Here is a 27,967-nt window from a genome sequence, read left to right as displayed (position 1 = left end):
TTCCCGGAAGAGATGCAAAAATATTTATTAATAAAAACTCCTTGAGTAACTAGACACGGACCTCGCGACCAAACGGCACATACACTGTTCTTTACAGTTCTTTTAACCGGCTACACAGCGGATTTCTTTCTTTACAGATTCTTGGGGACGTTGTACATTTACCTTGCAAGGCAGATCATCTGGGGATCACTCTGCCTCTGATCTCTATTTGCCTAAACAACCTAAGTATGACCCTCCTCATAGATGATCTCTGTCATAATCAAATTAAAACACCATGCCGAATATACATGTTGGGAGATTGGGGGAGAACCAAAATCTTATTACAGTAGACCTATATCTTTTCCTTTATTTACAAATATTAAAATCTAATTCATACTGCCACTAAACTCTAATGCCTCTGTCCTCCGATTCTCGGAAGAAAATAAAGACTCAGGCTGATTTGCTAAGACTACCAGCCCTGTTAGCTGTACAAGGATCTGTGACCTATTGCTTTCATGGGTCCTCAAGAAGAATATGAAGACGAAAGGCCTATGCGTCTTTCTGCAACCACAATTAAGATGTAGCATTAGAATGACTCAGGGAGAAATTAGAACCCAAAATTGTTACAGAAATACTCACCTCCCGCTGTGATGAGTTTTTCAACACGTGCAACGATATGTTTACCATAAGTATATCTCTTAAGGGCATTCAAATGGACCTTGATGCGCGAGAGGATCAACTCACGGCTCTGATCATCACAAGTCTCTAGTACCTTCTGTACCACATAATTTGCGAATGGATCTTTCATCATGGCCTGTCATTTTGCATTTTTGTCTTTATCCATTAAACAACACCAAGATAGTACATACAAAAACGATGTAAAGCATTTATTCTGCATCCACTCCCTCAAGTTGACAATTTGCATATACAAAATAGGCCTTTCAGGCTTCTTGCTTGAAAGTGATGAAAAGGAGAGCCAGGGGTAAATGCTTTGCCTTCTAATAAAATTATAAAAACAATATGCAGCACTAGGAATGGAATGCCATATACCAGATACCCGAATGTCGAGTCCAACCGTTACTGGAATGATGCCAGTCTAATTCTAAGGCATGCCACTGATGTTGATGTTGAATCAACAATGTTAAATGCAAGACCTACTCATCAACACATTTATATTCCTAGATCGAAAATGTTGGGGGAACTTACAGTCAGCCGTCTAGAGGGGCCCCAAAAATAGAATGGACCTCATACGAATAAAAAGTTTCTTAAAAAGAGGCTGAAAGACAGAATACCATGTGGTGTATTGCAGTTGAGGGGTCAGCTAAATAGGTGACCCTGGGGTCCTCTTAGCAGCCTCCACATACGTCATAGAATCCACCTTAATTCTCTAGGGTAATATTAGTTTGCCCAGAAGTCAATTTGAACCTGAAGGTGAAGCAGAAAATGCCAGCAGCAGGGCTATAGAAAGGGAAGATCAGCTACTTTAGGTTCCATTTACCTTTCAGGCTTTCACCATCTGTTATCCAGCACAAGAAAAGTTTTAAGTGGAGCTGCCTAAACTCCCCAACTAGTGAACCAACTTAACCTGAAACTCTGTTTGTAGGATTCAATGGTTAAAGGCGACTTACAAACAGTCATGTCAATGATACAGGAGCTGTATGATACAGTCCAGTATCAGTCAGGAGTTCTATTCGGCGACCCACAAAGTGGCAAAGTTAGGAGTGCACAAAAAAATGAACTGAACCACAGCCAGGTAAATGAACCCCCCCTCCCCCCCCCCCCCCCCCAAAAAAAAAGGATGCATGAACAAAGGCAAGAACTGACATAAGGATAAGGATAAGAGTGACTGCATTGACAAAAGGATAAAGATGAAAGCAACTGGCTTGACAAGGTGTGAAGCTCAGATTTATGTATAAATTTCACAAGATATGTATAAATATACCAGAAGGATATCACACACAATGCATGTGAAGCTCAAGTTTTAGAATGCAATGCAATCATAGAAAAATACACATGACTAAATTGTTAAAACAGGTGAGCCCAGGAGACGGACCACCCTCTGGTCACTAAGGCAAGGCATCACCCAGGAACTGCACTGGCCAAACTTTGGCTATGTTACTTAATTTGCTTCTGAACCAATTTTATTATCAATATAACATTATAAGATTTTGGGAAAATTACACTGCCACCCCCTGAGGTTTGTAATAAATACACAGCAACCCCCTGTGTTTCTAAATTATATAGCCGCACCCCTTGAGTCTAGGTTAGTTGTTACAGTCAGCCCCACTCCGTTAGTTAGCTGTTACAGTGTTGGTTAAGTTTGTCTTCAAATGACTAATATACCCCTTCTAGGGTGTAAGCTTACGGCATCCCTTACGGATTTGCGGCAATGCTCCCAAACCAGAGAAGAGGGAGGTGGGGTTCACAGGGGACCAATCAACAACTGTGCCTAAAATCTCATCTGACTGCGATTCTCCCAAACCAGAGAAGAGGGGGGGGGTTCACTGGAGATTGTGAGGACGACTGGCAATCAAAGGAGCTGCCATTCTCTGATGAAGCTAGACTTGGGTCTTCCATCCATATTTGAGAAGCTGGTGAGGAAAAATGAGAATCGATGGAACCAAGTGGAACCCAAAACCAGAAACGAACAGAGAGAAAATAGGATTGGAGAGAGATTCGATTGGGTTAGGTTTTTTGGCAGGAATGAAGAAAAATGAAAAGAGGGTTTCAGTCAGTGGTGCTCGGTCTTGTAGGAAGGGTTTCACTTCTGATTTTCTCAATCGATTGGGTTTGGCTTTTTTTGGTAGGAATGAAGAAAAATGAAAAGAGGGTTTCAGTCGGTGGTGCTCGGTCTTGCAGGAAGGTGTTTCACTTCTGATTTTCTTTCGTTTTTGGTTTGGATCAATTTCTGTCAAGATTTGATGGAGACAGTCGTTTGCTGTTGCTTGAAGGTTTTTGTTTTATGATCAGTTTGAATAGGTTTTTGGTTTTTTTGGACATCCGAAGCTCTGTTCTCTCCTCCTCAGGACTCTGCACTGATCTCCTTTTTAATGGATGGCCGGCCAAGCCATCCTTGAAAGCTTAGATAATCTCTGGTTCTTCTCTAATATCTTCACCTCACCACCACCATCACTTTCCTTCTCATCCTGTGGAGATGGAAATACCGATGAACCACAACTCAAAGACCCTCCAAGAACAGAACAACCCAAACCGATAAGTCCAACCCTCTGAAACAGCCAATTCTGTCTCCAAATTCTGAGATTTTGGTTGAGACAAGCTCAAAATCCAAGGACTTCAGTCCCGAAACCGAAATGCGGATCATGAAATCCCTTGTAGTGGAAGGGTTTGAAAGCTCTTCGGAGTCATCACCATGGAGGGGAAGAAAATCTAGAAAAGAGAAGAAATGTTGTGATCCCAGTATGAAAAGAAGGAAGAATCACAGATTGCAGGAAGTCATTGAACTGGGTTTCAGTCACAGAGAGGTCTTAGTCCTTCCTGGGTTTCAGTGGATGGAGAAAACATGCGGATTTCAAGAGTTTGAATGCCTCTAGCAAATGAAGATGCCTCCATTAAGTGATGGAACAGCCATGAAAGAGCATCTCAAGTCATGGGCTTATGCAGTTGCCTGCACTGTCAATTAAAAGCTCACTGATAGACTTTTCCTATTAGAGTAAATAACAGTGTTTTTTACGGTTTCTTCTATTCTTCTTTGTTTTTTTAGGATTTTTCTTCTAGCTGGACTGCTGGAGGGGTGGGAGTTATATTTGTAAGGAATCTAGGGTATTTTAGTCTTTAACCATCTGGTGTTCTGTAACTCTATATTTATGGAGATAACTGAAACTGTGAATGTCAAGTAAGTTCAGAGATTAAAAAAAAAAAAAAAGGTTTTTGACTTATGATCTTAGAAGAGGGCAAAGTTGACATTTTACATTGTATTATTTAACAGTTTTTGGTTAATGATATTAGATGAGGGCAAAGTTGGCATTTTACATTGTATTATTTAACACCGTCCACTCAAGGAGTGCGGCTGTATAATTTAAAAACACAGGGGGTCACTCTGTATTTAGGACAAACCTCAGGGGGTCGCAGTGTAATTTTCCCTAAGATTTAAAAAGGCCCACGTACTCAAAAATTTTGTTAATTTCTTGGCTGGGAAAAAGAGAAGCAACAGAACAGATTCTTTGACATTACACGTTCACAACATAGTATACAAAGCAACATCAATAACATCCAATGCAAAGGCTCCTTCAATTCTGTATGCCACTTGGGAAGTTGCAATTTAGGCAAGTACCTAGCTCAAATCTCACCTATGATGGGTTCAATGGACACCGGACAACTTGGCATCACCTCGAGAACGCTCTTGTTACCCTCAAAAGTTAAACCTAATCTTCCATCACTAGTGAATTTTAGTTTAGGCAACATGCAACCTTAGATATTTTTGACAACTGACCTGCTGGTACAATTTTTTTTTTTGTTAAGGATCAATGCTAAAATCACCCTTACTGCAATAATTTTGACCTCAAGAGAAATTTCAAGGAACAGGATGACTCAAATTTGAAAATAGCAACATTTGAGGCAACAAAAATCCATCCACTAAAAAAAATGATCTAACATGTTCCATGACTTCCTCAACATCTAAAAAAATCTAAAGGATGACAAGCAAGCAATGTCTTTCCATAATTTTGTAATTTCCCACTAAACTGCTACAGCTACATAATAACAAATTTCGAGGCAAAGGGACAAAACGGTAGTACATGAGCTATAAAACAAAGAACTGCGACTTCAGTATTGATTAATAATTCAAAAGTCATTGCTACTTATACAAGGAAATAGAGAAGAAGAGAGTTCGGTGGTAATGTGTGTTGAGAATATCTTTACAACTCTTTCATATATTGCTCACTTAGCTAAGAAAGGAAAATTACATCTTTGCCCCCCTATGCTAATATAAGATAGCTAAGGGAGGTAAAAGGAAAAGAACACATTACATCAAGTTATAATATAACAGGCATGTGCCTAAAATACCCTTATGAACTCTAACACTCCCCCTCAAGCTGGTAAAGACCAACACCTCATAATTAAGAGGTCACGAATTCAATTATCCTTGGGGCCTATCTATTAAAAAAAATATGTCATACATCCCAACTTGCACTGAAGAGTATTGAACTGATGAGAAATAAGGCCCTTGGTGAAGATGTTTGCTAACTGATCACCAATTCTCACAAAACGAGTGCATATGTGGCCGGAGTCAATCTTCTCTTTGATGAAGTACCTATCCACCTCAATATGCTTTATCTTGTCCTGTTGCACAAGGTTGTGGGCGAAACTCATGGCAGCTTTGTTATCATAATAAAGTCTCATAGATGCTTCAATATCAAACCCCAACTCTTGAACCAGCCTCTTCAACCATAAGAGTTCACAAACTCCATAGGCCATAGCCCTAAACTCTGCCTCTGCACTAGATCTGGCTACCATAGGTTGTTTTTTGCTCCTCCATGTGACCAAGTTGTCACCCACAAATGTACAATAGCCTGATGTAGATCGTCTGTCTGAAACTGAACCAGCACAATCAGCATCAACCTTCAATTCTCAAATGGTTGTGCTTGGCATATAGAAGTCCTTATCTTGGGCCAGACTTCAACTCTTCAAGTATCTAAGGATCTGGTATACGGCATCTAAGTGCGTGCCCACTCTTGGGAGCATGCATAAACTGACTCACCACCCCAACTACATAGGTGATATCTGGGCGAGTCAAAGAGAGATAAATCAATTTCGCTACAAGCCTCTGGTGTTTCCTTGAATCAACAAGAGGAGGTACATAGTCTTCTCCTAGTTTATGATTCTGATCAATAGGAGAGTTTTATGATTCTGATCAATAGGAGAGTTTGATGGCTTGCAATCCAACATTCCTGTCTCTTTTAGTAAGTCCAGCACAAACTTTCTTTGGCAGACGTTTATTCCCTTCTTAGTTCTTGACACCTCAATTCCCAAGAAATACTTCAAAGGTCCAAGATCTTTAATCTCAAATTGTTGGGCCAAATAGGACTTTAGTCTCATTATCTCAACCTTATTGTTCCCAATCACCACAATATCATCCACATAGACGATGAGGGCTATGATAGTGTCATTACCTCGTCAGGTAAACAATGTATGATCAGCTTGGCTCTGAGAGTACCATTCTTCAAAATGGCCTATCTGAACCTCTCAAACCAAGCCCTGGGAGACTGTTTGAGACCATAAAGTGCCATTTTTAAGAGGCACACTTTCCCTTCGACTGACGGAAATGTAAAGCCAAGAGGAGTCTACATATATACTTCCTCTTCTAAGTCGCCATGAAGAAAGGCATTCTTCACATCCAGTTGGTACAATGGCCAATCCCCCTATTTGCCGCCAAAGGTAGGAGAACTCTAATCGAGTTGTGTTCAGCCACAGGAGTGAGATTTTCCTGATAGTCAATGCTATACACCTGATTGTATCCTTTGACCACCAACCTGGCCCTATATATCTCAATAGTACCATCTAATCTGTACTTAATGGTATAAACCCATCTACATCCAACTAATTAATAACTGGAACTCTCCCCCTGGGAAGATTAACCAGTTTCCAAGTACAGTTCTTGAAAAAAGAACTGTCATCTCTTCAGACATTGATTGCTTCCAATTTGGGTCAACCATGGCCTCAGTAACATTCTTTAGAATGGAATTGGAGGAAAGGGCAGCAGTGAAGGCAATACCTGTAGAGAAGATAGCATCATAAGAAACAAACTGAGCTATGGAATTAGTACAAACTCTTTTTCCCTTTCGAATAACAATGGGAAGATCTAACTCAAAGGGAAGAGAAGGGATGTTACCTGATTGAGGAGGGTGGAGCTCAGGATGTGGATCCAAAGAGGACTTTTGGCAGGTCTTCTTCCTCCAGGAGCCTCTTTTGTACACATTTAACTCCTTCATATTGTCAAAATCAACACCTGATTGATCATAAATATCAACCACATATATTTCTCTATGTTTCCCAATGTCAAGCATAAAAAGAGAGATAGGTAGGGCAAAAAGAAAGGGAATATCATTACCTGCCTTTTCACTCCCACTATTCTCCCCCTGAAAAGGATGCTGATGAGGAGCAAAGAAGGGCACGGATTCAAGGAAGGTGACATCTTTGGAGAGGAGACGCCGACGAGGAGGAGGATGGTAGTACTTGTAGCCTTTGGTTGTAGAGGAATACCCAAGAAAGAGGCATTTGAGGGCCTTGGGGTCAAGTTTAGTCCGAGAGGATTTATTAACATGAACATAACGAACGCACCCAAGGACCTTGGGAGGAAGATCTAGTGCAGAGGCAGAGTTTAGGGCTAGGGCCCATGGAGTTTGTGAACTCTTATGATTGAAGAGGCTGGTTCAAGAGTTGGGGTTTGATACTGAAGCACTTAAGACTTTATTGTGATAACAAAACTATCTAGGAGCTGATGTGGAGGCCTGCAGCTGAGGGTGATGAGGAATCTGCCACTGTGGGTGTAGAAGGTGAGCTGCCCAGGTGTGACATGACCCAGTGAAATGCAGCAATGTCCTCCCTGGAGAGTAAAGCTGGAAGTAGCTTGTATGCTAGGTGGGTACTCCTAAGTAGCAGTCTCAATCATCACAGAATGTGCTCAAGCTCCCCCTCTGCGGCCACCACGAACACCAGTAGATCCACTATGTGTACCAAGAGGACGGCCATGAAAAGCCCAACACCTCTCTCTCTTGTGCCCAGGTCTCCCATAATGGTTGCATTTAGGCCTAACTCTATCATCTCCATGGGGTGGCCCTTGGCTGTAGGAGAGCAGGGCTCCGGAGCCGTAATAGCGCCGGTAATATATCCAAGTTTCCCTTTACTCCGAAGGGAAAGCTTCACAAAGTGAGCCCAGTCCAAGTAGTTGGTGTTATCGAGCTTCACAATGGAGATCCAGGTAATGAGGATTCTCAAAAACTAACTGAGGGGCTACCAAAGTAGGCTGTGAATCAGCCAAACCTCTCCCGGAGACATCCGAATCAGGCATAGTGTAGAAAGGTATCCAACAATATGGAAAAAATATCCAATCCAAGTGGGGAGTACACACTCAACCCAAATACACAGTCCAATACAAGAGAAAAAATCTCAACCAAGAGAAATAAACATCAACTTTGATAAACTTCCACTTATACAAACCCTCCAAAGAGTAGCATCAACTCATAAGTCATAACAACTCAAAGAGTCCATATAAGGCATTGCATAACCATTTCACAACTAAGAACATCACACATTGCGTTCCAAATGTAAAAAAAAAAGAGAGAGAGAGAGCGAGAGAGAAAAAAAAAACCCAATATCAGTTGTACCCGGCGGATTACAAGAGGAGTTGTGTGTTGTGTTCTAACAGCTCCTCTTATCAATAAAGGAGGCCATATGGTGCATAAAGATGACCCCTGTGTGATTCTAGTGAGCCATACCATAGCCTAAACACATGCTGAGAGAGAGGGCCTGCAACAGGGAGCTATCGGTAACCCTAGAACAAGGAGGTAACTCTAGAAGCTTGAAATCTTCATGTGGGCTTTTCAAGGTAGCTCAAATAACAACTTGAAATCTTCATGTAGGCATTGAACAAAACCTATCTCATACTACTTCAATCGATTCACATAGCAACCTCCTCCTTGGAATCCTTTGTGCCTTAGGATTCCAAAGAGAGGAAATAGGAAAGCAAGAAAAGAAATACGACTCTTAAACCGTGAAGCTCTGATACCAAGTTGGAATTTAGGTAGTGAATGTAAGGAAGGAAGAGGGAAGGAGATGGGAGAAGAAGAGGGAAGAAGGAGACAAGGAAATAGAGAACAAGAGTTCGGTGGTAATGTGTTATGAATATCTTCACTACTCTTTCATATATTGCTCACTTAACTAAGAAAGAAAATTTACATCCTTGCCCCCCCATGCTAATATAAGATAGTTAAGGGAGGTAAAAGGAAAAAAGGAAAAGAAAACATTACATCAAGTTACAATATAATAGGCCTGTGCCCAAAATACCCTTATGAACTCTAACAAAATCATGAAAAACTATTTAAAAATAGCTTTTCATGATTTTTATTATGCACTTAATCTTGGCATGTTCGAGAATGATAAGGATTACGCTAAGATTTGTTTGGAAGAACATGGTAAGCTGGAATCAATTTGCGTTGCATCCAATAACTACCGGTAACACCATTCCAGTTAGTATAGATACTGATTTCCTTCTTTTTTTATGGGGGGGGGGGGGGGTGGGGAGTGTGGGGACATATAAGTACAGATATTGAGTTTCTAAACATAAAAATAATCTATCGTAATTTAAGAAGGAAAAGAGGGTCTCACAAACCTGCAAGGGCTCATTCTCCTCTGTGGAACCGAGCATCTCATTTACCAAAAGTTGACGTTCGTCGGGACCACCAAAAGTTAAGCACTTCTCTACAACATTAGAAGCAAACTTCTGTTGACTCATCTTTACTATCTGTCCAGCTAGCTTGCTGATAATAGCAGATCGTTCGTGTGGTTTCCCATGTTGCAACACATGCTGAACAAAAAGAGGGACGGAAAAAAGGAAAAGGCACCAACGTCAGGCATAAAAGAATAAAAACAATAAAGCAAAGAACGAAACAAATGTATATTCAAAAAAAGACAGCAAGGAAAGAAGTGATTGATTCAAACCAATAACACAAAACAAGACAGAAAAATATCAGGCTGTATGAGATTCAACCAAAAATGTTCCATGAAGGACTTGGCTACATACCTCAAACTAGAAATGTTGGATATCAATAGATGTTGGACTTGGAAGATTCCATATATTAAGAGTTTTGGATATGAAAACCATTGTGTGATTTGTGTTCGGGTATACTAATGTGTGTGCTACATGTACTAAGAGATAGATGTTACCCAAGCTGCTGAAGAGATAAAGTTGAGGAAAGATTGGAAGAAGAACTATTGAAAACGGTCTTCCGTGTGCTTAAAAAATCAAGGAGTTAAATGCTACATCAAATGGAACATTCCTTCAAGACTTGGCATTAGGATTTGAACATGTTTCAAATATCTTTGTAATCTTAATGTACATGATCAATAGGACGTGAAAAGCCCAAAAATGACAAAAATGACCTAAATGGAAAAACCAAGAAACTAGGTGGTTTGACTTGGAAAGAAATCTTAGTATGTTGTACACGGTCTTCTATGATCAGGGAAAGACAACTGAGCTTAATTGGCATATCCAAAATAATCGAAGTCTAAACTCATGGACAACCGAGGTTTTAATGCTAAGTATCAGCGAACGACTATTGCGGTCTACCATGTGATCTTCCAAGAACATCCAAGAGTTATGAGATCAAGTCTTCTTAGACAAACGATGACAGGGTCTTCCATGACCATCTTTCGTGCATGTCCAAGAATGACTATTCCAAGTCCCTGCAACCACGGTCTTCTGTGACTGTCGTGCGGTCTTCCGTGTGATAGTGCTTAATGTTGCATGGTTAAAAAGTTGGAAAGTCTTTGACTATTTATTAATGACCACTTGGACTCTAACCACTTGAGTGGAACTCTTAAACATCTTCACTGATGTTGAGGATCTCTAACAGTTAATTTTTCTTGGAAATCATTAGTGCGAAGTGAAAGACTACAAAGGCATTCCGGGCCGACTACATTACAAGTCATGAGTGATGGCAAAGCCAAGCCGGATAGGCTGAAGCCTTTTTTATGTTGAAAGCCCCACAACTAGCTATCTTATAGCAGACAACTAACGCATGCCTACTCAACTAATCTCATAAGTAAACGCCTGTTCGCATCGCAACTAATAGAAAAAAAAAAAAAAAAAAAAAAAAACTACTAGACTAGTGGTAAATCAATTTTTATTGTTGAATTTATTGCTGATGTTTTCATTAATTTTCAATTTCTTCCTACTTTGATGGTGGCAAATGTCATGCACTTCCTTCTTCCAATGTCATTATAATTGGTAAATCATGGATGGAAGAACGGAAAGTTGTCCTTAATATTAAAGGGAACTCATGATCGTTAAAGCCATCTCATCTACAACAAATTATTATCTTGCAAGGGTTACAACGTGATCATAGTTTAAAATCTCGCGATATCTCGGTATCTTGGGCTAATCGAGATGGCCGAAATATCCAAAATATACTGAAATATCGTCGAAATATGGTATTTTTTCTGCCATATTTTGGTACTCCATCTCGGTGGGTTTTTGGCCATATTAAGGCCTAATACTTCATGTACATCCTTATTTAAGCTAAATAAACACATTTAAATCTTCATATTGCAAAAAAAATGAACTCAAAGCGGTGTTTTGGGTTTCCACCCTTGATTGACAGTATACGGTCGTCGACCCTGATTTATAAATAGTTAAATACACATTGATTAGGTACTAAAAGACATGTACGAACTTTAAACAAAGTAATGAAACAAAAATAACTCATAAGTCATAACTCACAACTCATAAACTCCATAATAGTCAATAGTTCAATACTCAATAGTCAATACACAAAGTCACAAGTTCACAACTCACAAGAGTGCAAGACTCACAATAAATATCACGAAATATCGCCGAAATATCACAAAATATCACCGAAATATGAACTTTTTCCATTTCGCCTTGCCATTTCGTCTCGGTACTGTCGAGATTTCCGAAATATCCCGATATATATCGGGATATTTCGCGAAATCTTGAACCATGAGCGTGATAGCTCTTTAAAGCCAGTTGAACCGACGCCAACAATGCAACCACAAAATGAGTTGAAAGAGGCTAAAAAAAAACTTGTTTCTACTGAGCCTACTGAAGAAGTTCAGTCCCTTCGAGCAAAAAAGGAGCATGTGAAAGATCCTATTGCAACGAAAGTTGTTCCATATCATGTGTTCATTTTTCTTCACATGTTTAAAGATAAGGACATTGCTGACAAGGAGCTGCATGATGCGGATCAATTAGTATAGCCACAGAAATCAGCAAGGACGTGGTCCATTAATCAAAAAACATGAGCCAACCAGCCTTGGCTGGGCCAGCCCATGCAGCTGGGTGTTGTTGGCTCATTCAAATCCAAAATCGTAGGGATTAGTTACTTGGGCTGCAAGCTACATTATTGCTCAAGTTATTTCCTTTTTTATTTCAGTTTTTGTTTCCTTTTATATTAGTCTATTGTTGCTTAGCTACAGCCATGCAATTGCTTGAGGAACAAGTTTCTAGTTTCCCTTTGCTGTAATTTTATATTTTTATAAAGTTTCAACTATATAATATAATGAACCTGCTGGTCCTTCCCCACGATTTAATGAAGAAGAAACTGATTTGCTTTGTGCAATACAATGCTGTGAGACACAGTGAGCTTAGAGACCTCAGAGTGTGATACCCTTGGTTGAGATAGCCTTCTCCCTTCCTCCCTTCTCTTCTCCAATCGATCTCCAACTCTTCCTCCATACTTGTTTATTTTCTCAGCACACCTGAGACCAACCAAGCTCTATTGAAGCTGTTATTTCCATCTAGAAGATCACATTGAAATCCTAAAGTGCTGCTGCCTTGGTTGTGATCTGAGCAAGCATTCCAGCACCTGCGGTTCATCAAAAACTGGGTTTTCTCCCAGAATTTTTGAGCTATCAGATCAGCACATCCAAGTATTAGTTAGGCCGATATTTGGAGCACTGATTCAACATTCAACTACCTTCATTCGATATTGGTTTGGTGCACATCCGATGATTAGGTTTGTCTATCTCAGTTAGTTACTAATTCTGATCCTTAGTTTCTATTTCTGAGACACCTTGATTTCTCAGCATCTAACCATTCGAATTGGTTATAATTTTGAAGAGTTGATCCATTGCAACCACCATACCCTCGACTGTGATATCAAGTCCATCAGAACAGCCTAGTTTCTAAGTCTGAGATCCATTGAGCTTCTGGTTTTTTAGCCTAAACAGCCCAGCCAATAGCCCTTAACTTGTGTTGTTTTATGATTAGACCTCTTCTTAAGGTACTGTTGAGTATAACTGAGGGTTGTAATTAAGGGTTGAAATACCCTACTGTTGGGTGATTTTCTATTATCTTGTTGCTGGAACCAAGTGTTAAAAGACATAGTTGTCAAGGAGACCTAAGGCGGTGGACGGGTGCCTAAGCACTTAAGCGACCAAGGCGCCCAAGCATTATTTTTATTTCCCCTCTTTTCTAACATTATTTAGCATGCTACAATATGTACCTCATATCATCAAAATCAACATTAAGCCACATCAAATCATAAAAAATCAATATCAAGCCACATCAAGTCATCAAAAATCAGCATTAAGTCGCATCAAGTAATCAAAAAATCAATATTAAGCCGCATAAAGTCGACAAAAATCAACATAGAACTAGAAGACAACAGAACTGAAGAAGCAAGCTATTGAAAATTTGAAACAATCAAAACATACATTTGGTTTATACTGCTCTTAGAAAATATGATCTTATCAATAAGTAATTAAACTGCTATCGATTTAGAGAAATGTTCTTGTTCTCTAAGAAGTTTGACTGATCAAATGATTTTATTTTCACATGAGACTTTTTGTATTAGGTAGAACACAAAACCAGCTTTCCAACAAATCCAAGATTGCTTAAATCTGATTGATATTGAAGGAGTTATGTTCCGGTCAAACCTTATTTGGTGTGTGCAATGCTATCAAAATCGCTTTGAATAAAAATACAACTTTTAATAAATGAATATTTTACCACACTTTGGGTTTTTAGCAATGTTTTACCATATTAAGAACTATGGAATTTTTAGATTTGAGAAAAAGCGCAGCATTAGAAAGTTGAAAATTTCACCTAACGCCAAAAATCCAGTTTTTGTTCATGAACTGGCGGGTTGACTTTTTATCCTTTTGGAATTTTATTTTTTAACTATTTTTATTGGATTCAATAGGGGGTATTTGCTATTTATGAATAATATCTTAAGTAAATGAAATACAAATCATTTACTTAAATAATATTTGGCATAAATAAGTGCCAAAACCTGGTCCGACACCAATTAACCTAGTGCAAGGCGCCCTACACTTAGGCGGCAGTCGCCTAGGCCCCTAGAGAATAGAGATCCGCCTTGACGCCTTGACAACTATGGTTAAACATACTGTTTTGTCTGTTTGTGGGATACTATTTGGAGTTAGGCTACTAGTGGACTAGCATTACATTACTGCAAGCAGGGTTTTAAGTATCAATAGGTGTTGGCCATTTCGTTTTGTATCTTTTGGGTACCGATATGATACATATTATTTTATTTTATTTTCAAATGTATCATATTGTATTGGTCTATACGACCAGATATGGGTCGACACTTATCAATACTTACCTTAAAACCTGCAGAAAAATAGAGCCTCGGAGGAAAAGAAAACCCAGACTCGTTGAAACCTATTAGTCCAACTTTTTTGCTTTGGTTCGAGTTAGGGATTCCTTTCCTACATAAAAAATGATTCTAACCCAGAAAATTGCATTTTGTTTCTATCATTAAACCTCTACAAATCTTGGATTGTAAGTGTTTAGCCTGTGCAAGTGAGATAAAATCCAAAACCTTACTTTCTTGCTCAAATCTTGCATTTTTAACTCTATTTTTGCTATGAATCAATGCACTAAGCAAAAACGACATGATTCATTGCATCAAACTTCTTATTTGTACGAATCTGAGGATCGATTTGTGGTTTATTCCCAAAAAACCGAAAACAGATCTAAAACAATCTGTTGTCAGTTTATTTAACTTCGGTCATGGGGTCTGGATCATAGATTTAAAGATTTGGAAATTAGGAAGAAAATGGAATATTGCAACCAGGTTGAGGCAGTGCGAGTGGGCAACAAACTAAAGCATAACAAATCTTTAACAAGTTGGCACAAGCCTCAGTCAAGCGATTTCATCAGAGAGCCTAGGATGAGCTTGAGTATAAATCCAAGCTAAGCAGGGTAGAGCTTAGCTTGACTTCAGCTGGTAACGGCCCATGGTAAAAAAGAAAAAAGAAACGTTGCGGGTGACATTTTTCGAAACCATTCAAAGAAAAAAAACATGCAACACACTAATGTTAGCATCAAAAGCAGTGGCGACCCTTCAGCAGAATCCATGGAAGCAATGAAGCTTCTGCATGTGTTTGAGTATAGGTTATGTGAAAAACAGTGATAAAAGCAACAAAGCAAAGTAAATAGAAAAATAAAATCAGGAAAACAACCAGTAATCCTATGATGACTCTCTGCCTCTGGAAAGAGAAAATGTATGCTATTCTGGGTGATCTCATTACCTGAACTACATAATTTCCGTACTGGTCTTGTGCCAGTGTACAAACAGACTGCAGGATTTCTTCCATGATTATACATTGTGTATAGGCATCATCACAGTGCTCCAGAACCCTCTGCTAACACAAAGTATTCAGAGGCTGGCATAGAAAGACCTGTTGATGAAGAATGACGACAAAAAATAGGCTTCTCACCTGAATGACCCGGCAGCCGTATGGGTGGGTGGAGAGTGCCACAACTTGCCCATAGAAAGCTGAAATAATGAACTGAATGCGATCTTGGGGGACACACTCAATACACTTCTGGATGACATGATTACCATTCTGATCACGAACACATTTCATGACTGAACCATCAAGCTCTGACACCATCTGAGTCTGTTGATCCACATCAACTACCTCCAAAGCCTGTAGGAGCAATGACAAAAATAAATCTACAGAGTATAAATACCAAAAAGAAAAAGATCTAAAACTGGAAAAATTCTTGATATATTCTCAAAAGAAACCACATGTCCATATAAAACTGCAAAATACCAGAAAAGCAATCTAATGAAGTCTCAAGCTCTCAATAAGAGTCTGGAGGATCAATGGAGGAGCGACAGTGTGACTCGCATGACAGCCGCTGATCATAGACCATCCTCCGTTTGCTCCGTTTGTGATATTAAACAGTCATTTCTTCCTGTTACCAACTGCCCAACCCAACCAAACCTGGGTTTGTTTGCTACACTAGACATTCCAGATTTTATTAAGGTTCTTATATGCATTGATCAAGTCAAAGAATCTCAAGCTCACACTAAGAGTCCGAGGATCAATAGAGATGCAAACACCAATGTACAAATTCCCAAAGGATGGAGTTAATAGCCCAAAAAATCACATCTCAATCACAAAGCAAATTAATACGAAAGCACAGAGATTAATTGAAGGCCACTGAAGACTCAATTTAGAAACAAAACTAAGATTAAAATTGTAAATGCACATAAAAACATTATACTTGTCCATGTTCTGGCACATTTGCAAGTCATGGTCAAATGCCAAAATATCAGCCTTGTTGAAAACCTGAAACCAATTATTCAGATGCACGAGCACCTAGGCTCTGTAATTCACTAACACCAGTAAAGTCATTTCAAGGGATTAAACATTCACCTTGTCCATTTTCTGTTATCGCATTGTTCTTCTAGTTTCAGATCTGCTCACAACATCAGAATGTCACTACAAACCTGCCACTTAAGTTTCTTCTTGATTTATAGATTCAGTTCTTAATTTCCTTTTGTTAAAACTGGTGGTTTGACGCAGATAAGTCACATAATGGGCTTGCTTTAATGGAAATAAGCCTTGGGTGAGGTTATGCATGTGTTAGGCCTTTAATCCCATGTGTTTTCACTGTAATGGGCCTAAAATATGGGTAGAAGGTAGGCATATGTGATTAGGCTTAGTTAGTTAGCTATTTAAGTATTCCTATTAGTATTATGATTCCTTTTTCAACTATGTTTTGAAATTAGCAATAGGATTTGATTTTCCTAGTCAGATTAGGATTCTTATTCCGTTTCTATATATAGCTTGTAAGAGCCAAGGCTCATAGGCGATTCATGATGAATAAAGTTTGTAGTTCTCTTCAATGGATGCTGTGCGATTCAGTAAGGGGTCAGATATCCTTGGAGGGCAGTGCGATTCCTTACCTTGTTGGTGGGAAGCCATAGTTATCCTTCCCTTTCTTCTCTTACTCTGTTTTCTCCTTCTCAAGTAAGTACTGTTACAACTTACAATCTGTTCTTTGTGTGCTTGCTGGAATTCAATTTAACCTGAGATTGTGAGGGATTTTCATCTCTTTAAATACTGTTTGCATGCAGTTCATACTGGGGTTTAAATCACAGCAAGAACCCTCTCAAATAGACCTGGCAGTGAGCCTCTTGCTGAAAACGAGATTCCCTGTAGTGAGGAATCTGTCCATCAGATTCCCTCCACATTTTAAGGCATTCAAGGCCTCCCTAAGACAGTTCTTTGACCTACGTTAAATGCTGATCTGATTGACTGATTCACAGATCTGATATAATTTAAATTCTCCTGTTTTCTGTCCTATGTTCTATTTCAGACTTGAGTTTTTCAAATTAGTTTTGATTCCACCATCTGATTTCTATAATACCATGGTGGTTTGGATTAGATTGCTGAAATAGAGAATCAACCCAAGTTTCATTCAATTCTGTTGGTCGGATTGGAATTAATTTCAGTTTCATTGTTTCTAGGATCTCTGCACATGTTATTCAGAGAGGTTTGAGTTTTCAGTCAATTCTGGGTTACAGCTGAGTAGTGTTTTTTGTCTTGGGATCCTATTTGGGAGGGTTTTAGACTTGGTCGCTTTGTTGGTGTAGCCTTGCGTCCAGGCCCCTCCCAAGTCCCAACGCCTTGGGTCACCTAGGCTCCGTATGGCAACATTCTAAAAAATCATTCTGGTGTTTTTCTCTTCTTTTTTTTTTTTTTTAACAGAAATGGGCTGAAAACTGTATGGCATTACTGGTCCTTTTTTTGTTTTTTGAAATGAACCAGAATCTAGGAATAGTTTTGAGCCTCACTTGAGTGTTTTTCTCCCTTGAGAATCGGTTCTATGAAAAGGCGGAGAAACAAGTCGTGAACTTAAGTCATGAGGGTTATTATTTTGGGTTTTGCCTCACAAAACATAAAACTCATAAAAACCAGTGTCTTCATTCGCATAACTCTAGCAATTCGTTGTCTTCACGAAACCAGTGTCTTCAACCACTGCGCAATCGAAGCCAACGACTAGCAAGATTTGCACGATCGAAGCCCTCTTGTGGTTGGATCGAAGGTAATCTTCTTTGTCTTCTCGCCAGCGACTCCAACCTCTGCTTGATCGAAGCCTTCTTGTGGTTGAATCGAAGGTGCACTTAGTCGTCTTCATGCTAATCGAGGCCAGCGACTCCAAACTCTGCGCGATCAAAGCCAAGGACTCCAACCTCTGTTCTGGTGAACGAATATAAGGCAGCATTCACTGTGGAAACCCTCTGTAGAAATCCATCTCTACAACTCGCCTTCACCCTCCACGGAAACCCATCCCAGCAGGTGGCATTTTATGTAATTTTTTGTAAACAGGAGAAACGATTCTGTTAAGTGCGATCCATACAGGTTTCTGTTTTTTCCCAGTTTTGAGTGTCACCATACAGTATTTAAGGACCCAGAATCGATCCAAAAAGACAGAAACACAAAAAAACTGTGCCAGAACCAGAATCAGTTTTTTAGAATAGAAACATTGGCATACAGAGCACTAAGCGACATGACAACTATGGCAATTATTTTCCTTTGGGCTGACCAACTGTTTCATGTCAAAAGGAATAAACTTTTCTTCCACAGAGACTCAATAATGAAGAGGCAAAACTTTCATATCGAATTTGTGCTAGCAAAACACTGTCTGCCTCAAATCACTTAATCAGGTGATATCTAATAGGCCAGTGCCTAAGGAAGTAGCATTCCAAACAGAAGAGTATCAAGGAAACATGAAAATTCAAATTTTGAACTTCATGTAAACAAAAAGTGAAGCAACACCAGAGCATTGAAGAAAACGTAAACGCAGAGAAAGAGCCAAAGTTCAGAAAGCACCTTCTGAATCACTCTGCAACCATACATTTGAAGACTGAGAGGCAGAACATGACCCGTAAGCTGGCTAGCCAACTCCTTTCTTTGACTCTCCGTACCATGTTCAAAAAACTGCCAGTTCAAGAAAAGCTATGTCAGTGATAAGTTCAAAATACTTTGGCAAATTTACTGAGCTGCATTTTTGGTGAAACAAATACTTTCTGAATAACATAGTTTCCAAAGACATCTGTCATCAAGGTATGAGCATGAGGAATGATCTCTGGAAATATCTTGTTCTTTTCTTCCACAGTGGCAGTTTCTAGTTTTTGCTGAATAAAACGACTCCCATACTGATCCACACTGCATTGAAAGATAAGGAGAGAGAATTCAGTTCCCTTGCCTGTAGCTACATGAGTAGAATAAAATACCACAAAATACCAAATAATACCTGAATTCAACTGCATGATCGACAATTTCTGAAAGTTCAAAACACCTAGTCTTGTTGTTTTTGAACTCTTCCAACAATGATGAGGCAAAACTTTCTTCCATATTTCCATCATTCTCTGAGTGCCAGGATCCCACAGACCCTCCCATTGAACTTCTTGTCATAGATGGGAAACGTGAGACTCGTTCATTCTGCCTAATAGGACTTCCCATTGGGCTTCCTGGATACGGCATGCCAAGACCAAAAGCAGGAGTCCCATAGTAACCATGATTTAAAGTACCTGATTTACCTAGAAAAGGCATGCCATACTGTTGTTTCTGTTGCACAAGCAATGCCTCAAGGTATGCTTTCTGAAACCCAAGAAACTCAGCATGTGAACTGCTGAGGTAATTCCTCCCCAAAGAAGGATCCCTTAGGGTAGCTGCAGCCTGTGCTGCATAATCAGAATTTCTTTGCAGGTACTGTAAATATAGTGGGTCCATAACAGGCACTTGAAGGCCAGAACCTACTTGATTCCCGCTTCGACTCAGATTTTGGCCTTCTATACTCCCTGTCAAAGACGCATTGGAAAGCAAAACAATTGTCAACAATAAAAGGTCTAAGGTTCTTAGATGGAAGGAAGCAACAGAAAAGTTGTCAGGAAGAAAAAGAATGACCTGTATCAAGGTGATCATTCAACGCTGAATTCAGCCTCTGGTTAATAGAATGTCCATGAGTCATATAGCCAACAAAATCAGTCCTTGGCAAATCAGTATTCTGATAATGGACATTAGGTCCTTCGAAACCAGCAGAACCCAAGGAAGGTACTTTTGTATACAGACCAGCAGAAGATGATGCTCTTTTGGGAAAGTTCATTTGCCCATCCAAATTCATTTTAGAAACATTTAGGTCAGTTAAAGTTGCATTTTTCTTTGCCAAATCTTTATAGATAGTAGGTATGGTTAGTGTCTCAGCTTCAGGCTTGTCAACATGTGGATGCTGCAAGCCTTGGCTATGACCATTTGGCATATCACAAGGAAAATTAGACTGATTATTAAATTCTTGTTTAAGTTGAGACTGAGCATGACTATCTTCATCATAAAGTCGGTTTTTAGACATGCTTAAGCCAGATAAAGTAGCAGCAATGTCAGCAGTGTCTACCATGCTAGAAGAAATATTATGAAAGGCATTTGAACCAGTAACTTTCTTTTCAGCAGAAGAAACTCTACCCCCCATGGGAGGAAAACCAGGAGCTGGAGGCCTTCCAACCAACTGAGGTTCAGGAGTCGCATTTCTTGACAGTGACGAACCCACAGCAGATGCAAAAGATTGAGAAACAGATGAACCAAAGCTCTGAACTCTAACCAGGCCAGGGGCAGTTGTTCCAGAATGTAAGCCCTCCATAGATTCTACTCCATTTCTTAACTGCATCAATTGGGGGTCAGATATGCCCATTGGCTCCACAACATCATCAAAAGCACTCCGGCTCACTGGGCGTGAAAGATTACCTGATACAGGAGTAGGCCAAACAAGTCCTTCCTGCAAAAGAAACTTACTCAGCAAAAAGAAATTCATAAGAGAGGGGAAAAAATATAGCTGAAGTTATGTAATCCAAGGACTTGGAACCCAACGAGGCAACTAAACAGTGTGCCTCACTCTACATATAACAGAACAGGCCTCATTCGGAGGATAAATAGATGAACCAATTACCCAGAAGAATGGATTGCAGATATTGATTGTATGCCAACAAAAAGAGAGCATCTAAACTGAAACATGATCCAAGAAAGACAAGAACTAAAATGGAGCAGTTTCTAAACTCATAGACTGAGGATGTAGAGGCCTCTAAATGAAAACGAAAAAGGAAGCATAGAATGGAAAAGGCAGCAGTTTATCCACCTAACCAGCATCATGCACAGTCAAATTAGATCTAGCAGAGTTAGACAAGCAGGAGATGAACAAAATATCAGAGATGATGATAAAGATGGGAAAAAATTTTTGTTTAAGCATATGCGGTGCCTATGAAGCCAACAAATCCTGGTAAAGACAGAATGCAAAACTAATAGCCACATTGATCTGAATATTCAGAACTGCAGACACTGAAGACTAAGGAATTACATCTAAAATTTTAAAGATGCCCTACAGTAAGAAACTACTGCCAAGGGAAACTGTGCTACACATCTCAGCAGCACAAAAGAGTCTGAAGTGCTTGTGCCTCTAGAACATCATGCATTTACATTCTGTAGAATCTTCCTTGGCTCACAGCACTCTGTGTGCCTCCCATCTTCAATATAAAACCAGCTTCGGTTCAACAAACTATATCATTTGACTCCACTATGGGTTTCCAACCTCCCCCCCCCCCCCACTTTTTTTCCAGTGACACATGTCAACACTCCTGATGTACTAGACTTCAACCTTAAGTCAGATCCCACATGGAACAAGAGCAATCCACCCTTGGTCATGAAATCTTTCATGATATCTCAATTCGTCACATGTTTCTAAAAGTGAAAAATGAAAAAGCATTTTACGTTTTAGTGTTTTACGCCTTTAGCAACAACAACAACTCAGCCTTATCCCAACTAAATGGGGTCAGCTACATGGATCCTTTCAAAAGTAAGTAGGGAAAACTGAGGCCCTCATGATATCTCAAGTCGTCGCATATTTCTAAAAGTGAATAATGAAAAAGCATTTTACGTTTTAGTGTTTTACGCTTTTAGCAACAACAACAACAACAACTTAGCCTTATCCCAACTAAATGGGGTCGGCTACATGGATCCTTTCAAAACAAATTAGGGAAAATTGAGGCCCTCACAAAGGGAAAGGAAACTAAGAGAAATGAAGAAATGAGATAAGAAAAGTGAGAAATGGAAAATGAAAATAAGAGGAAAGAGGATAGCCCAAGAAATCAAGAATATCTCAGCTACATGGTGTCGATAACTTGGATCCTTGCCCTCCAATAGGCATAGTACTAAAACTCGCGAAATTTCAGTCAAGATATCGAATATTTCGAGTATCTCGACCTGTCCGAAACGAAACGCAAGTCCAATATGAAAAAATGCAATATTTCGAATATTTCGGAAATTTCGGAAAGCTCAATCATTTTTGGCATTTTACAACCACAGAAAAATACCATATTTCGACCGTGTCGAAATTTCGGTATCTCAGAAATTTCGATCAGACCGAAACACCGAAACGAAACGAGATTTAGTGCCATGCCAATAGGCTATACTTGGCACAAGACCCAGACTATGCATGTCATAGTTATTGCATCTCTTAATATCACCCTTATTTTTGTAGATCGGAACTACAATGCTTCTCCTCCATTCATCTGGCATTTTCCTTGTGTTCATAATCTTGTTAAATAACTTGGTTAACCAATATACCCCACATACTCCTAGGGCCTTCCCCACTTCTATTGTGATCTCATCCGGGCCTGGTGTCTTGCCTACTTTCGTCTTTCTTAAGGCTTCTTTAACTCCCACCACACCAACCTTTCGTACATATCTATGATGTGTGGTGTCTTGATGAATAATGCAATCATCCAGTTCAGTCATACTCCAACCATCTCCATTTAGTAGTTCACAAATATACTCATCCCATCTTCTCACAATGTCCTCATCCCTTACCAATACTCTTCCATCCTCCCTTTTTATACATCTCACCTGGTCGAAATCTCTACTCCTCTGTCATTTTAGCTATTTTATAAATAGTTTTTTCCCCCTTCCTTTGTGTTTAGATTAATGTAGAGCCCTTCATATTTCCTCGCTCTAGCCATCCCCACCATCTTCTTCGCCCCGTTTCTGGCCTCAGTATACCTCTTTTTTATCTTATGTTTCTTTAGTTTGTCGCCATGTCTTAAACCTCTTTTTCCTGGTCGTGATGGCTCTTGGACCTCCTCATCCCACCACTAAGTCTCCCTAGGGGCCTGACACCTACCCTTCACTTTTCCTATAATTTCTTTGTAATCCTCTTAATACAAGTCATCATCTTGTTCCACATCACATAGGTGTCTCCCTCAAAGTCTCACTGCCCTTATTTGACCACAGTTTTAGTAAATGTGCCGAGGGCCTTCCCTTTTAGTCCCCACCATCTTATCTTAGGTTACATAGGTTCCCTCCTCCTACACTTTTGTGCACTGAGGCACATATCCAAGACCACCAGTCTATGTTAAGTGGTTAGACACTCCCCAAGAATAACCTTATAGTCCTTACATAGCATTCTGTTTGCCCCTCTAGTTAGGAAAAAATCTATTTGACTGGTATGAATCCTACTTTTGTAGGTAACTAAGTGCTCCTCTCTTTTTACAAAGGAAGTGTTCACAATGGATAGATCATAAGCTACCACAAACTCTAGGATAGAGGTCCCCTCCTCATTCCTCTTCCCAACCCCGAAGCCTCCATTGACACCTTCATAGCCTTTACAATCGCTCCCAACATGTCCTATCAAGTCACCTCCAATAATAATCGCTTCATCCTGACCAAAACCCTACACTAAATCATCCATGAGTCCCAAAATTGGCACTTACTACTTTCATCCAATCCTATCTAAGGTGCGTAAGCGCAAACAACATTGACAACCTCTTTCTCCAACACTAGTTTGATGGATATAATCCTATCACCCAATCTTTTGACCTCCACTACATCCTTCTTTTGATCTTTGTCCACTAATATCCCCACTCTGTTTCTATTACTTTGGCTTCATACCAAAGTTTGAAGTCGTCCAACACTTTAGCTTTGTTACCCTTCCATCTAGTCTCTTGGATACGAGCGATATTAATCCTTTGTCTCCTCATAACATCTATCAACTCCAGGCTCTTACCCGTTAAGGATCCAATTATCCAGGAAGCTAATCTAATGCTACATTTTGGGCTAGTATATTTCCTCTCACTTGCCCTTGCCTATTTATCACTGCATCCAAGCGTCGACGCGGTGTGTCGCATACAAGGGACGCCCTAGCCAGGTAACCACGAAAAGAAATGATAACAAGAAAAAGAAAAAGAAATCAGAAAATAAGAGGATCCATGCAAAAGGTGATTGGCTGAATAAATAAAGTGCCGGCTGCCTACATGACGCACCACTATAAGAAAATAGATATATAGTAGATAAGAATATACAAAAAGGGTACTTAATGCATTAAAAGACACTCACCCAACTAAAAAAAGGTGTGTATTCAAACAAAGCAAGATATCGGGATGGTTCAACAGTGCATAGAACTAAACAAATAATGTTGTAAAGCGAAAACAAGTGATTCAAACACAGGAATAAATATCTCAGAACCTCCCAAACCAGTGCTCAAAATAGCAGCAGTAAAAGAAGTGGCTAGAACAACATAACATATATAAAGGGAATGCTGCCAATACGATGGTGCAACTTTTGTCACGCTAAGCAAGGTGATTAAGCAGTATATGTGCTTGCAGTTCATACACAAAAATAGAGGAAACGCAAAACAAATAGATGATTCAACTCAATGGGTAACAAGAACGCAATGAATAATAAATAACAAGAGACTAAAAGGGTTATACGATATTAGCCCAGCAATAACACAACCAGTGGCAAAATATAAGTAATCTACTGAGATATAGATAAGTAGTCTGATGAAATATAGATAAGTGACCTAATGAAATGAGGTCTGACCAAAACAGAGTCAGTTTGAGCGTATGCAATCACAGTCCAGCTTTAGCTTATAATACAGAACATATAATGGCATGAAGGATCAACCCTGAAACTAGAGAGCTCTCCTAATCCTTGGCCAAAGAACCCTCAAAGGATCCTTGTCGACGAACTCCTGTGGTGTTCAGCTCAGATGCAGAGCAGCCGTAAGGGTTTGGTCTTTTTTTATTTTATTCTGGTGGGGGGGGGATGAAAGGAGGAAAGGAGGACCGTTGAGAAGTTTAAGGAGGAGAATCAAGAATGAGTTTGGGAAGGGGGGAAAGCAGAGTCGTTGAGAAGTTTAAGGGGGAGAGGAAGTCGGGGGTGGGTGTACCTTTGGTATAGATAAATACCTGTAGGAGGAAGTCGTTACCGATTCAGCTACGGCCCTATCAATTTGCACACAATGTAATACCATTTCTCACTTTTTCACTAAGGCTATTAAAATGGCAAAGTTCAGTCTCTCCCACGACCCTCCGGGTCAAATGACAATGCAATGCATGACTTAGAGACTCAACACGAGGGCTCATTTTCAGAAACCATTAGATCATAAATTCATAATTGGTTACTATTACAAGAAAGCACTTTTCAAATTCAACAACTTTGGCTCTGCGAAAGCAGGGGTAAGGCTGCGTACATTATGACCCTCCCCAGACCCCGCAATAGCGGGAGCCTCGTGCACTGGGTATGCCCTTTTTTGGCACAGTAGTACAATCTAGTAATCGGAGTTGTGCACTGGTTGAAATATCAGCATATCTCTAATCCTCATTGTTATGTACTCTAAGTCTAAAGTACAACAATATACAGTTAAAAATGTTTTATTGAGATAATATTTTCCAGTTTGCGCATCTATCTGGGTGCTCTTAATGGGAGAACCGCATTCCAATTTGTCCATATATAAAGAATGAGCAGCATTAGTAGATATATGAGTGATGCAGTGAATCCGCTCCATGGCCAGGAATGGGAGGGGACTTTAGTCCCACATTGGTCGGGTAGTGTGCGGCAGCTTAGCTTATGACCTTGGAAGGGCCTCTCCACCCTTAAGCTCAGGCTTTTGGGTTGGAAGTCATTAAGTGCTATCAGAGCAGGTTGTCGGTGCACCGGCCATGTGGGGGCCCATGGCCTAAAGTTGGGGGGAGTTGATGCAGTGAATGCACTCCATGGCCAGGAATGGGAGGAGACTTTAATCCCACATAAGTCAGGTAGTGTGTGGCAGCTTGGCTTATGACCTTGGAAGGGCCTCTCCACCCTTAAGCTTGGGCTTTTGGGTTGGACGCCATTAATGAGCCATCAAGTTTTTGTTACATTTCACACTTTCAACCTTAAGTCAGATCAACATTAGGAACAGAATATTCATCCAAAAAAATACATTAGGAACAGAATAGTCACTAATTATCAAACATAGCTGTTAATAAGACAAAGCATTTGTAACGAAATTAATTGAAAATTGAGAAGCAGAAAATAAAACAGCATTTCATGACGTAAGTAGCTTTCTATTGCAAAGATGTATAAATATCAGCAATTTTTGTCTCTTCAATCAAAATATTAACCAATGCAACAACAAGAGCACCTTTAAGAAATTAAATAGCAACACCTACCATCAAGTAAATGTCAGCAAAATACTTCAGACAGTCAACCCTTCGTCACTCATGCAAATAGATACCATTGGGGGAAAACAGCAGCAAGGTAAGTTAAACTATCTTAAGATATGTAAACAACAAATTGGAAAGCATTCAACAGATTAAATAATGCAGAACTACATATATAATCTATATTAATTTAAGATAACATGAAGTTAATACATCTTAATGTTGGTAAGTAATTTTTATTCCTTTTTTTCCACAGGGAGGTGGGGGGGGGGGGGGGGATAGTGGTAAGTTCCATAAATAGAATGAGAGCTACGAGTATTAAAAGCAAAGCTATGGGTTTCAGAAGGCATCAAACACCTGTAGCATGTCAGCCAAGCTCTTCCTCCTCGCAGCCAACCCCACACCAGCCAACCCAATAAGTCCGTCAGTCCCCCTCTCAAGCCATTCTGCAGAAGGTTGCCTGGTAAGATTCCTTGGTGTGACCGTCCTCGGTTCCACTAAATTTCCTTCATCCCTCTGTGCCAAAAGACCAGGCTGCAATGAGAAGAGCGACCTACTTTCACCCACATTTAATACATCCTTCTTCCACCGATCTCCAAGACCCCCAAGTGCCGATGTCCCAGCCTGAAATCGCTGCGCAACACGCCAATCCTCCTTTGAGAGTAGAGGAGGAGGAAGCCTGGGATTTATATTTTCATGTGAATAGTAGTAAGACAGATAAGCAGGATGCGAGCGAATTTCTTCATCTGACAGAATTCCATTGGTATTAGCATTCTGACTGATCCCTGAAATGTCAGTGCCATTATTCCTAATCAGACTCCCCACAGCATTCAAGGATCCCTCCACTGTCGGAGGAGCGCTACCGCTTCTGAAGATATTGAGATCCCTCTCACGATCGATTGTGTCTTTACTACGCTGCTCTCGCAGCAAGAACTCAATCTCATTTCCCAATCTATCTTCTGAATTCATGTTTGATCCTCTAAGTCCGTCCCTTAGGGTCGGCTGCACACCAAGATCCGACAGCATGTTTAACGGACTCTCTGAGACCATTCTCAAAACCTTGAATAGCGATAAGAAACAGATTTCAGGAACCAAATTCCACACCTTTACGCCATAAACGCATCAACACAATCGGTAAAGACGAGATAACCCAAACGATTCGCCGAAAAAATAATTAGAAACACATAAACAGGAAATTCGAGAGAACATAACACCAAACCCGATCGATATCCTCCGATTACTTCGATTTTATCGATCTCAGATCCAAAATTATAATACCTATCACTAAAAAATACCGCCTTTCTTACGCTGAAAATTATGGAACCGAAGATCTTCCAATACAGATGACTGTTCCCGGCAAATTTTAAAATGAAACTATGTAACTAAGCCATGATACGCCCTCAATTCTTCGATAAGGCCTTCGCCGACGAAAGATAAGTGAGGTGTGATTGAGATAGAAAGTCTTAGGTCGAGGTTTCGCCGCTGAAAGGTCTCATGAGGGA

The 27,967-nt window shown here is 39.9% G+C and overlaps 1 protein-coding gene across 2 annotated transcripts; it reads right to left on the bottom strand.

The window, feature by feature from the left end:
• Positions 1–6: 6 nt before the first annotated feature.
• Positions 7–27,702, bottom strand: LOC122651320 (pumilio homolog 4-like). Of its 2 annotated transcripts, XM_043844667.1 has the most exons (12): positions 27,638–27,697; positions 27,570–27,598; positions 26,823–27,525; positions 19,909–20,770; positions 19,256–19,802; positions 19,026–19,167; positions 18,832–18,939; positions 15,421–15,633; positions 15,232–15,342; positions 9,326–9,520; positions 619–793; positions 7–540 (listed from the first exon to the last, which is right to left on the bottom strand). In XM_043844667.1, exons 3-12 carry the CDS (start codon positions 27,513–27,515, stop codon positions 503–505), a joined length of 3,084 nt encoding a protein of 1,027 aa, XP_043700602.1. In that variant the 5' UTR covers positions 27,516–27,525; positions 27,570–27,598; positions 27,638–27,697; the 3' UTR covers positions 7–502. The 2 variants fall into 2 exon arrangements, with proteins under 2 accessions (XP_043700602.1, XP_043700603.1); XM_043844668.1 differs by lacking the exons at positions 7–540; positions 619–793; positions 9,326–9,520 and having other exon boundaries at positions 15,232–15,351; positions 27,638–27,702.
• Positions 27,703–27,967: the final 265 nt, after the last annotated feature.

The sequence above is a fragment of the Telopea speciosissima genome, chromosome 2 (assembly GCF_018873765.1).
Source record: "Telopea speciosissima isolate NSW1024214 ecotype Mountain lineage chromosome 2, Tspe_v1, whole genome shotgun sequence".
NCBI classification, from domain to species: domain Eukaryota; kingdom Viridiplantae; phylum Streptophyta; class Magnoliopsida; order Proteales; family Proteaceae; genus Telopea; species Telopea speciosissima.
This window is presented reverse-complemented; position numbering and strand designations above follow the sequence as displayed.

What these genes read in the sequence shown, in the direction of transcription:
- LOC122651320 (XM_043844667.1), bottom strand. Translation starts at nt 27,515, where the DNA reads ATGGTCTCAGAGAGTCCGTTAAACATGCTGTCGGATCTTGGTGTGCAG. An exon ending in GTTGCAGAGTGATTCAGAAG is followed by an intron (nt 15,634 to 18,831) that starts GTGCTTTCTGAA and finishes TTGCTCCTACAG; the next exon opens with GCTTTGGAGGTAGTTGATGT. An exon ending in ACGGAAATTATGTAGTTCAG is followed by an intron (nt 9,521 to 15,231) that starts GTAATGAGATCA and finishes CTTTTTGTTCAG; the next exon opens with CATGTGTTGCAACATGGGAA.